General features: G+C 40.7%; 1 protein-coding gene across 7 annotated transcripts in view; it reads right to left on the bottom strand.

Moving 5' to 3' along the window:
* HMCN2 (hemicentin 2) overlaps positions 1 to 12,290 on the bottom strand; it is a 186,421-nt gene that overhangs the window by 14,076 nt on the left and 160,055 nt on the right. For 6 of the 7 annotated variants that reach the window (XM_031954837.1, XM_031954836.1, XM_031954834.1 and 3 more), the window contains 7 exons: positions 12,098 to 12,179; positions 11,056 to 11,325; positions 9,282 to 9,431; positions 3,381 to 3,518; positions 3,124 to 3,245; positions 1,849 to 2,086; positions 243 to 305 (listed from right to left, as the gene is read on the bottom strand). In XM_031954837.1, the coding sequence (XP_031810697.1) occupies positions 243 to 305; positions 1,849 to 2,086; positions 3,124 to 3,245; positions 3,381 to 3,518; positions 9,282 to 9,431; positions 11,056 to 11,325; positions 12,098 to 12,179 (1,063 nt within the window). The remainder of the gene's footprint in view (positions 1 to 242; positions 306 to 1,848; positions 2,087 to 3,123; positions 3,246 to 3,380; positions 3,519 to 9,281; positions 9,432 to 11,055; positions 11,326 to 12,097; positions 12,180 to 12,290) is intronic. The other variant, XM_031954838.1, reaches the window with a different exon arrangement.

Here is a 12,290-nt window from a genome sequence, read left to right as displayed (position 1 = left end):
TGATGGATCAGGAGACAGCAAGGTATCTGAAATGCAGGCTCCCTCCTCTATCAAACATGTTTCTCCTTTTAGCTCAAATCTCATCTGGATACATCTGGCTCAAATATAGATGCATATGCATGTCCCAGATACTACCTCCAAGTCAGTGGAGAACTGAGGTACCTGACCAACTCTACTTAGGGAGAAGTCCCTGCTTAAAGTAATGAAGAAGGTTGAATGGGGAGAATTAAAAGGGTACTTACCAGTACAAAAACCCTGTAGAGAATCCAGCACAAAGCCCTCAGGGCAGCCAGCTTCATTATCTTCTGCAAGGCAAAAGGAGATCCTTCTCTCTTCAGCATAGGACCTTTCAGTCAAATCCCACCATCCCTCCTTGGTTCCCCCTTCCATCTAAGACCCCCAAGCAGGAGGGTTAGAATGGTCTCTCTTTCCTGCTTCCAGTCTTCTCTTCCTCTAACCCACCCCCTTCCACACTGTCAGAGTTATTTTCCCCTAGTATGCTTTGATCATCACTTTTTTATTTGAAAAACATTTTACTCAAAAATTTTTTATTACTCAGCTGGCTAATGCCAGACTGTAATCAGTCTGGGCCCAACCTAAACCTCACTTCCTGTTCTACTGCTCCCTTGCTAATAACTTCTGGTTCATCCCTAACTGGGTTCACTGTCACCTCAACACCCAAGGGCTCTTCGTCTCTTCTCTCTATACATTTTTTATATGTTTCCCTTGTGGAATGCCTTCTGCTCTTTACTTCAATTATTATTTGGAAACTTTACTTTTTGTGTTTTGAACTTAGTAAACTCCAAATAAAATACATATTTCTATGTATAAAATAGAATGGAAAAAGAATTTATATAAAACTGTAAATCTCTATTTTTTTAAGCTTGCTTTCAAAGTTAGCTTGTAACTTTAAAAACTGTCTTGCTTATCTCTTCTATTCTTTGCAAGTTAAAAATACCTCAGTGACCCTCTTCTTTTTTTTTTTAAACAATCTTATTGCTACTGCCTCAACTTCCCTTTCCAATTGAAAAAAAGAAAAGGAAAAACAATATCCTTGTGAAAATACTTAGGCAAACATATTCTGTTGTCCAAAAACTTATATCTCATTCTGCACCTCAGTTATTCACACATTAAAAAAATCATATCTCCAGAGCTGGAAGGGAACTCATAACTTTTCATTTTACAAATGAGGAAACAGGCCTAGAAAGGACAAGAGACATATGAAATCTGAACCCAGGTTTTCTTCCTTAAGAGCCAGTACTTCTTCCCTTGGGCTATGAAGTCTCTCCTATTCCTACTTCAATCTGTGTTTAAAAATTCAACTTAAATTCCATCTCCTCATTTCTATACCCAACCTACATCTCCAACATTTTCCCCACCGTTCACTGCTAAAAACCCTCTGCTTCACTCTGACTAGTCTTTTCACTATCCCCTAACACACCTGTATGTTCTTCTGCCTCTGTGTATTTACTTAGTAGTTTCTCCACCTGGAATAACTTCCCCTTCCCTTTGTTCATCCAAATCTTATTCCTTCTTTAAAGCTCAACTCAATTTCCGTGTCACTGGTCACACTAGTCCACACTTCTCCCTGAATTCATTCAGCATAGTCCATATCACATAGTCTAATTCCTTATGACATGCAATCTTATATCATTCTATATAATCATTTCACAGAGTGAACTTTGTTTCCCCAACTAGACTGTGAGTCCCTTGAGAGGAGGGAAATGCTCTATGTATGAACTAGTACTTTATCCAATAAGTGATTTTGGAAATATTTGGAAAATCAATCAAGAAAAGACAGTACTAGAGGAGAAGGTGGGGAAGGGATATATCCCTATACATTCTCACCTGTTTGGAGAGCTGTGGTGAGCTGGAATCTGAGAGCCTCTGCCCCAGGGTCAAAGGCTGAACTGACTTCTGTGGCACGAAGGTGTTGAACCAGCTGGGGTTGGGGACCCAGGGCAGAGTCATACTTGATAGTGTGGTTGCAGTGGAAGTCAGTTGGGGCTCCGTCCTTCAAGAAGGTTTGTGTGGAGCCTACATATAGCTCGCCAGGACCTATCTGCACATAGCGTTCACGGAAATCCTAGAGCAGGAAAGTGGGGGAAGGGAGGAGAAGAGAAAGAAGAAGAGTGGATGGGCCCAGGTCTTCTAGGACCTTAAATGGGATCATACCCGTAGGCCTCTTACTCTGAAAGGTAGAAGAAAAGGAAGTCAATAGACCTGGATTCTAGTTTCATGTCTTCTACTAACTCACTGGAGCTGGGGGACTTTGGGCAAATCAGTGAACCACTCAGGGTGATAATTTCTCCATCTTTAAACTAAAGAGATTGCGGTAAATGTTTGAGGTCTTTGCCAACCTAAATTATAGCTCCCATTGATATCACACTTTATGGCTTAAAGAGTGTTTTCCTTACAACAACATTCTGTGGAGTTTTTAAAAATTATTTTCAGTTGCAAATTCTTTCTTGCCCCTTTCCTCACCCACTGAGAAGGCAAAATCGTAGTCATTATACACATAAAGCCATGAAAAGCATATTTCCATATTAGCCATAATGCCAAAAACAAAACAAGAAAATAAAGTGAAAAAATATGCTTCAGATCTGCAGGTTTTTAAAAGGTCCTTTTTATAAATATAGTAGGGATTTCTGATGACTCCTCCCCTCTTGGAAATATTGACAAGGCAAAGACATGAGTGGAACACCTGGGAAAGAAAAAGAACTTTCATAGAAGTATATAGATCCTTAGGGCTGGACCTGAATTCAGTTCTCCAGACTCAAGTCCCACTGTCTTTCTATAGTCCTAACCACCTATGGACCTATTGTATCATATTGATTGAGTTGTGGGAAATTACAGATTCTCAGGTGACAGCTTTGGTCACATGAACCATAACTCTGGCATGAACACTGCTAGGAAACCAGGGAGTATCATATTTGGTTTCCTACAGGTGCTGTAACTATTTAATGTTATTATTAAGAGCCTTGCATATAGTAGGCACTTAATAAACATTTTCTGAATTAGAAATATAAAGAGTTGTAGGGGGTAAATCCTTTCCCCCTCTATCAGTTCCATTCTTCCAAGGGTTTCTGGATCTGTATGTCAAAAAGAGTTGACATTCCTTACCTGCACTTGCAGATGGGCTGTGGGCAACACCTCAGGGATAAAACCATTGACAACCACATCAAGGAGAAGCAAACCATCTCTGTCCAAACCTCGGGCCACCTGGGTCAAGTGGAGCAGTTCCCCTGCAATGCCCCATCATCCATGATATGAATTATCAAGGAGAGAGAGAAAAGTTGGACAAAGGGAGGCAAATACACCTCAGTGCTGGGTCCTGCCCTCCCTCTTTCTCACCATAAAACTAGTTAACCTCTGCTCACCTGTAGCAAACTCCACCTGGGATTCTTGCCTGAAATTCCCCCTGGTCAGAGAATAGCCATTGAGGGCCTCCCCACTTTGCCCTGCCAGGACCCAATAGATGGGAGCAATGGCAACCACAAGAATTCTCATCAGTGGTCCTGGGAAGAGGAAAGGAAGAAATCAACTGGATTAGAGTTCTGCCACAGAAACAAGATACAACATAGCACTCCTTGTGAGTGCAGGTCTTAGGACAGTGAGGTGGTAACAGTGGATAGAGTGCTAGACCTGAAGTTAAGAAAACTCAACTTCCTGAGTTCAAATCTGGTTTCAAATGCTTACTGCCACTGTGACCCTGGGCAAGTCACTTAACCTATTTGCCTCAGTTTGCTCATTTGTAAAATGAGCTGGAGAAGGAAATAGGTTCCATGACAAATGGGATCATAGAGTTGAGCATGACTGAAACAATTGAACAACAATGAGTATATGTCTTATTTCCCACCTTAGAGTCATACATTCATTCACCAAACATTTACTAAACTCTGATTACATATGTTGAACTTTGAGGTAGGAATTGGGAAAAAGGCTAAAATGAATAACACCTCCTTGGGATAGACCATCATATGTCAGTTTTATAATCCAAAAGTCCTGAGTGTGTGCCTCAGAGAAGGCACAATTTTGGGGGAAGGCAGTGTGGAAAAGTAGAAAGGGCATTAGATTTGGAGTCAGAAGACATGATCATGAATCTTGCCTCTGACACTACTTTCTCTTTTTCTCTCCCCAACTTGTGTGTGTGTGTGTGTGTGTGTGTGTGTTTCTGTCTCTCTTTCCATCTCTCTGTCCCTCTCTCCCCCCACACTCAGAGAGATTATGGAAATTGAATGTGAATCAAAGCATAGTGTTCTCACCTTTTTTTATATTGTAGTTTGTTTGCTTGTTTGCTTTTTCTTTCCCATGGTTTTTTTCCCTTTTGATCTGATTTTTCTTGTATAATGTGACATATATGGAAACATGTTTAAAAGAACTGCACATGTTTAAACTATATCAGATTGTTTGCTGTCTTTGGGAACAAAGTGGGAGGAAAGAAGAAAAAATTGGAACACAAAAGTTTTGCAAAAGGAATGTTGAAAACTATCTGTACGTGTATTTGTGAAAATAAAATTTTATTGAAAAAGCAAAACAACAAAGAGATCCCATCACACATTGCAGAGTAGGAGGAGAGGCATTTTATGGAAGGCTTTGTGGAAGAGGTGACATTTAATCCAGTTAAAAGTGGCTAGGATTTCAACAGGCTCTTCATCCTTCTCTCCACTCAGACAGCAACCACAATAGTTTGAGTCCTCATTGACTCTGTCTTGTACTGCTGCAATAGCCTTCTAACTGGCCCACCTGACGCTGGTTTCCCCTCTTTCCAGTACCTTCTCACACTGCTGCCCAAGTGATTTTTCTAAAGTACAGGTCTAAACACATCTTCCTCCTAGTTAATATATTCCAGTGGCTCCCTATTTCCCCTAAGATCAAGCATAAACTTCTTCATTTGGCATTTAAAGCCCTTTCCAACTTAGCCTCAATTTACCTTTTTAACCTTAACTATTATCTCTGCAGTTGCTTCTGCTACTGTTACTCCTCTTTCTCCCAGCTTAGCATTTATATAGTACTCTTAAGTTTTGCAACATGCTTTATGTATGCAACATCTCATTTACATTATTCTTTTTTCCCCACAAACTCTATGCCACATAGTCAAACTACTTTTATTGTTCTTACTGCATGCACTCCACTTCCCATCTTAGGTCTTTGCACTGATTATGCCTTCAGCTTAGACTGACCCCCCTCTTCATCACTACCTCTTAGAATTCCTAATTTTCTTCAGAACTCAGTTCAATAGATGCTTTCTACATGAAACAACTAGAGCTGTCCCCCTCAAAATAATTTTGTGTTTATTTAATGTATGCTCATATGCCTACATTATATCTCGCCTGATAGGAAATAAGTTCCCTAATAGCAGAAACCATTTCACTTTTGTCTTTGTACTCGTGGTACCTCACACTAGTGATAGGTATGTGTTATTGTTCAGTCATTTCAGTTGTGTCCAACTCTTTGTGACCTTGTTTGGGATTTTCTTGGCAAAGATAGTGGAGTGGTTTGTCATTTTCTTCTCTGGGTTATGTTTGTAGAGGAAGAAACTGGGGAAAATTGGGTTAAGTGACTTGACCAAGGTCACACAGTACGTGTGTGAGGTCAAATTTGAACTCAGGATAATGATTCCTGACTCCAGGCCCAATATTCTATCCATTTGGTCACTTAGCGGCTAAACAAGCATGTGGTTGGAATTTAATAAATGCTTGTTTAATTGACTAATTACTGAGTAGATAAAGGAATGGAGAAAGGGCATTTCAAGAATATAGCATGAATGAAGACATAGGGATAGGAAATCAGAGGGAATGTCCAGGGGACGGCAAGTAGTGCAGTTTGATAGGGGCTATAGAGTATATGAAGGGAACAATTTTGAGATGAAGCTGGACAGGTAGATTAGAACCAGATTTTGGAGGGCTTTGAAGGTCATGGACTTTATTGTAGCAAGCAGGAGGGTTTTAAAGAGGGGAATCACATGATCAGAGTTGTGCTTTAGGAAGATTAAATCTGACAGCATGAATATGAATAAATGGGAAACAATTGCATGTGGGAAAACCAGTTGGAAGGCTATTAAAATTGTCCAAGAAGAAGTAACGAAGGCCTGATCTAAGTGGTGGCAGCGTCAGTGGTGAAGAGTATGGATACAATGTATATTGCAGAATCTTAATTAAGAGCAGGGATATTGCCTTACATTCTTCTTGCCTCAATAATAACAACTCATGGTTTATATTTGAAGTGAACAAAGGACTTTTCCTCATAACAATCCTGAATAGTAAGCATTACAAATATCATATTTCTATTTTATAGATGAGGAAATTCAGGCTTAAAATGGTTAAGTGATTTCTCCAGAGTCACATACTAAGACTTGAATCTAGATCCTCAAGGCTGAAGTCCAAAGTTTGTTCAAAACACAAAAAAACTCCTCAATAAACCTTGATTGGTTTAATAACCTTGTTCTAAGTTGAGCCTAGGAGATTTCTGCTCCCTATGCCATCTGGGTCTTAAAACTGATCAGGCATGGGGAATTAACTGTACTTACCTTATCTAAGAAGGCTCAGATTTATAAGTCTGAATCAGTCATTTTATGGATTTGCAATGTGAAATTCAATTCAACTCAATAAGCTTTTATTAGGTACCTGATACCAGGCACTGTACTGTAGATACAAAGATAGAGCTTCCTGAAAACTTTTACCCTCCAAATCCTGTTGTCAGTATCAAGAGAATGGCTTCTTGAACAAGTGGCTACTGGGCCAATTTCACTTCAATTTAATCTAGCAAACATTTATTAAGTCCCTACTATATAAGTAAAGCAATTGTTCTAGGTATGAAGAATCAAAGATCAAATGAAAAATAGTCTCTGACCTCAAAAAACTTATAGTATATGGCGGGGGCGGGGGGAGCTATGGAATTGTGATCATTCTCACATTCTCTCTGTCCAATTCCAGATCTTTTCCCACTTCAGTTCCCTCCTTTACACTTAAGTGAAACAAGGAAAGAACAAGATCTCCAAGTTATGGACCTGAAAGACTTGACAGCCTCTACTCCCCCCCCCCCAACCCCACCCACCCACCCACACATCAAAAGGTCTGCAAGTGAAACAGAAATTCAGGAAAGAGAAGTGGGAATGCCCTATGCCTCATAGTAACCTAATGTGTTCCCCAAGGAAACGTTTCAGGACTCTGCTGAGCCAGCAGTCAGGACTCCTCAGATGCCCCTCCTGATGGGCTAACCAGCTGAGACAGTGAAGTTTAGCTGTTCATCCACAAGTGGAGTTGAAATCCAAATGGCCTTCAGGCCAAAGTCTAATGATCCTCCAACCATTAACACAAGCCAACCCTGAATAAACTGGCTTCAAAGAAGCTACCCCAGCAAGTGTTGAATCATCTCCTAATAGGGGCTGTGCTTCCTCTTTTTTAGTGCTGATTTAGCATCTGACAGTTCCCCTAGAGCTACCAAAAGGCACCTGGGAAGGCCAGGTTACTGATATACTATTAGAAAGGGATTTGTCAAGGTTTCTCTAGGATCAACACAGTGTCTGGTATATAGAAAGCGCTTAACAATTTTTTTTCTTTTTCATTTCATCAGCAATTCTTCTGCATCCCCAAAGTTGGTAGAAAAAATAGCTCAAAAGTATCATTGAATTAGCATGCCCTTTTGTGTCTTTAAGTGAATTAAATGTCTACTGGCTCCATCTATTACAAATCAGTCTAGGCTCTTTTACTGAGCTCAGGTATCTTTAAACAGCTTTATTGACCAGTTTGGGGCAGCTAGGTAGCTCAATGGATAAATGATTAACCCTGGAGTTAGGAAGAGCTGAATCCAAATTCAGTCTCAGACAATGACTAGCTGTGTGACTCTGGACAAGTCACTTAATCCTGTTTGTCCCAGTTTCTTCATCAGTAAAGTGAGCTGGAGAAAGAAATGGCAAACTACTTCCTTATCTTTGGCAAAACCCAAATGGGATTACAAAGAATCTAATAAGATTGGGGGAAAAAAAAAACAAGTGAACTGATTGAATAGTCCATATAACTTTATTCTCCATTTTTTCCCTGCTCAGTTTCTACCAGAAACACTGCCATTCTTACTGTCACTCTTCTTTCTTGGTAATCCCCAGATAGGGATTAAAAGTGCTGGTGCTTGTCTACAAATTTCCACCTCAAATGAGAGGAACAAACTGGGGACCAATGATTTGGAAGATGACTTACTGCCTGCAGAGAGCACAAATGATTTCATATATATTGAGCATTCTGGCCTGATCCTCAGTCTAATTTAGTTTTGTTTTCCTAAAGACAAAATCATTTGTCATTGTGACACTTAGCCATATGAGTATTGACTTCTTTAGGTTCATAAATTGCTTTCTTCACAAGCCTGTAAATAGTGGCAAAGGAGAAGAGACTCCTTTTAAAGGAGTCTCTTTTAAGGAGTCATTTTAAAATCTGTCTCTGATACTTAAAAGCTATGTGATCTATAATTTGCTTGGTGTTCCTATTTCAAGTCCCTTTCCACTGAGCTTGCTAAGGAGTAAGTTTAACCATGTCATCCCTACTCAACAAATGCTATACCTCCCTACAACCTCCAAGATCAAATATAAAATCCTCATTCAAAATCTTACATCTCTTGTCCCCACCAACTTTCCAATCTCCTTAAATCCTACATCTACCATATATTCTGTGATCCTGTAACATTGGCTAACTCAACTACAAACATTTTCTCTGGCTGTTCCCCATACCTGGAATGCTCTTTCTTCCTCCTCATCTCTGTCTTCCACCTTCTCCAGCCTCCCTCAAGTCCCAACTAAGATTCCACCATTTACAGGAAGCCTTTCCCAATCCCTCTTAATTCTAGCGCCTTCCCTCTGAAATTATCAACATTTGTTTAAGCTGTACAGTTTGTACATATTTATTTGTCTGTTGTTTCCTAATTACGCTATGAGTTCCTTGAGGACAGGGACTATTTTTTCATCTTTTTTTGTGTCCTCAGCATTTAGCACAGTGTCTAGCACACAGCAGGCAATTAAGAAATATTTATGATTGAATGACTGACTGCCAACTGCCAAATCCCTTCACCTTTTAGCCTCAGGTTCCTCATCTGTAAAATGGGGCTATCATCATCACCTACCACAGGATCAAAGAAGATAAAGCTGTGTGTACATGTGAGATATATATATATATATATATATATATATATATATATATATATAAAACCCAACATGTTTCTTGGGTGTTGGGGGTGGGGTTGTGGGCTGTCTTGCATCAAGTTTCTGTTGGATGCCATGGAAAGATCCAACTTACCTACATCTGGGGGGATGTTGTTGATGCTGCTCTGGATTGTAGTGGCTCCATCTTCAATTTCCTGCAGCACACTGGTGTTGAGAGAGGCCACACCAAATTCCTGGCCATTGATCACACCAACCATGCTGCCTCGGCTTCCCCGGGGCTCTCCTGTGAAAAGATGGGGCACAGTGTACTGTGGCTGGCAAAGTGACTCTGGAGAGAACTAAGCCCTTACCTTGCCACCAGACAGCTGAGTGATAACATTGGGCAAGGGACACCCCCCCAACTGAGCTTTCCTCTGTAGGATTTAGCTCCTTCCAGTTCTGATGCTCTGTGGAAATTGTGATGCCTTGGAAGCATCATATAAAATGCCATTGGTTTGTAGACATAAGAGGTAACTTTAAACCAAGAAGTCCAGTGCCAATATGGCCAAGATTTCTCTACTTTCTATCCCTGTCTAGCTAGACAAGCTCTAGCAACAGGCCTCGGATGTGCCTGTTGCTTGATCTGATTGAATTGTCAGGCCACCTGCCAGACTGTCTGGAAGCACAGGCTTTATTCCTTGAAGTTAATCAAATGTACATTGTGGGCACAGGGGAGTACTTCCTCTGGCATGTGGGCCAGCTGTCTAAACTGGGCATATGGCATACCAGGGGATAAGATGCAGATGCTCTCCTGCCTCTCCACTTACCAGAACTCGGGGGAAATTAGCTATCCAATTGCCTGTGGTGCAGTGAAAACAAAATAAAACCCTTAATATTAAAACAGCCCCCTCTCCACATTTCAAGTCAAAAGGCTGAAAGTGATAGCATCTCAGAGAGGCTAAAGATAAACTTTTATGGGTTTTTTTCTCATCTTGGAAAGTCCCTTGACAACATTCCATACTGTGTAGGGAAAGGACAAGGAAAGAAGAAAGTTAAGGGAAATGAGCATTCGATGATCTTCATTAGAAGGACACAGGAACTAAAAAAGTAGCAGACTCCAGGGTGACCCTTCAGGAGGAAACTGTACAATGTTGAAGAGGCACTAAGTTTATGAGTGTATGTATACTCATTATTCTTGATATGTTCATGTATTAAGTGACCAAGTATCTTAGTTTTCAGTACCAACTGAGCTAAGCGCTGAGCAAACATTTAGCCATCTCACAACCATAGTCTTGCAAGAGAATATGAGTAGATCATTCTCTGGTAAGGAAAAGGGCCAAAGAAGGTGGTATAAAGGGCAGTGCTTTTTGGACAAACCTGGCAGGAGAAGGGAAGGTGTCACCCAAACAAGTTAATTAACACTAGCCAGGGTACCATACTCTGGAAAACTAAGTTAAATGAAATTAGGAAGTAGACATGGCTGTGAAGTCCGATATTAGACCACATGAGCACTGAGGTTTCTTCTAACTCTAAGAGAAGCAATGTAGCCTGGTGGATTGAGAGCTGGGCTTGGAGTTAGAAAGAGCTGGGGTAAAATCTCAACTTGAACACTAACAAGATGTGTGAGCCTGAGCAAATCACTAACTTCTGAATCTCAGTTTCCCCATCTATTAAATGATGGGAATATAAACTCAGTAATATCTAACATTCTTTTCATCCCTAAATCAGTGATTCTATGATCTCACACTGTAAGTTCTAACTACTAAACTTGTTGCCTTGGCAGGAAATTTATAAGAACCTTGACTTAAGTGAGAGGAGGATTAAAAAATGCACAAGTATATTTGAGAGGGGAAAGCTCCTCTAGTAAAAGAAGACATATGAAAGCTGAGATCCTGTTTTCCCATGAGAGCTCTTAGGAAATCTGGTACCTTTCACAGCCACAAATGCCTGGGTAATGGCAGTCCCCAGGAGATTATGAGCCACACACTCATATTCCCCCATATCCTCCATCTCCACGCCTTTGAGCTGTAGGCTGCCGTTGGGTAAGGTCTGGAGCCTTTGGCTGACCCGGATAGGACGTCCAGCTTGGGTCCACTCTACTGTGGGGTTTGGCTCTCCTGCAGCCTGGCACAGCAGAACCACAGTCCCACCAGCTCTCACCACCACATCCTGGGGCTCCACTACAAATATGGGGGCACCTGAGGATCAGTAAACATTCATTAAGCACCCAATATGTGCCAAAGGATTGTGCCAGGCATTGGGGATGCTAAGATAAAAATTAAGGGCAGTCCCTGCCCTCAAGGAGCTTACTTTCTATGTCAGGGATAATAGCACATACACATATAAATACAAAGTGTATTTTTTGTGGAGATATATATAGAAGGATTGCACATGCTTAACATATTTTGGATTACTCTCTGTTGAAGGGAGGAAGAAAATTTTGGAAGACAATACAGTGGTGAATGTTGAAAACTTTCTTTGCATATATTTAAAGCTATTATTAAAAAAACAAAAAAGTGTATTGTTGTGTGTGTATGGCAGGGCAGGGCAGGCAGTGACCCCTACACTTCACCATAACTTTAACTCTTGATTCTAATTAGGGAAAACAATTAAATAGGTCCTCAGTCTGGAGCTGGTATGAAGTGGCTATCATGGATACTAATTGTGTGAACTTAAGCAAGTCATTTCTGAGTTTCCTCCTCTGTAAAATGAGAATGATTTGGAATAAAGACTCTCTAAGAGTCCTTTCAATTGTAGCATTCCATTACCTCAGACCTGCATTTGAATACTGTCTCAGGATTTGTAGTTTATAAGCTCATAGCTGTGTGATCCTGGGTAATTTAATTCTCTGTTTTCTCATCTCTTCCCCATAGACCCACCACTGTGTCAGTCACATCAGCTTGCTGCGGGAGGGGGAAGGGAGAGAAAGGTAGACCAGAAGTCCAAAAGACAGGGAAGGACCAAACTCACTTCGCAGGATGAGGATCACCTCTTTCTCCACCACACCTACTTCATTCTCTGCTAAGCAAAGGTAATGCCCAGCATCTTCCATCTGAGAAGGGAGAAGGAAGAGAAGGAACCACTTAGTAGAAAGGAATACGAGTCTCAAGAACAATCTGTCCCAGACACAATGATCTGAATGGAGGGGTTATGGCAAAAGTCT

Source organism: Sarcophilus harrisii, chromosome 2 (assembly GCF_902635505.1).
Source record: "Sarcophilus harrisii chromosome 2, mSarHar1.11, whole genome shotgun sequence".
Taxonomy (NCBI): Eukaryota; Metazoa; Chordata; class Mammalia; order Dasyuromorphia; family Dasyuridae; genus Sarcophilus; species Sarcophilus harrisii.
Note: the sequence above shows the minus strand (reverse complement) of the source record. Positions and strands in the feature narration are given on the sequence as shown.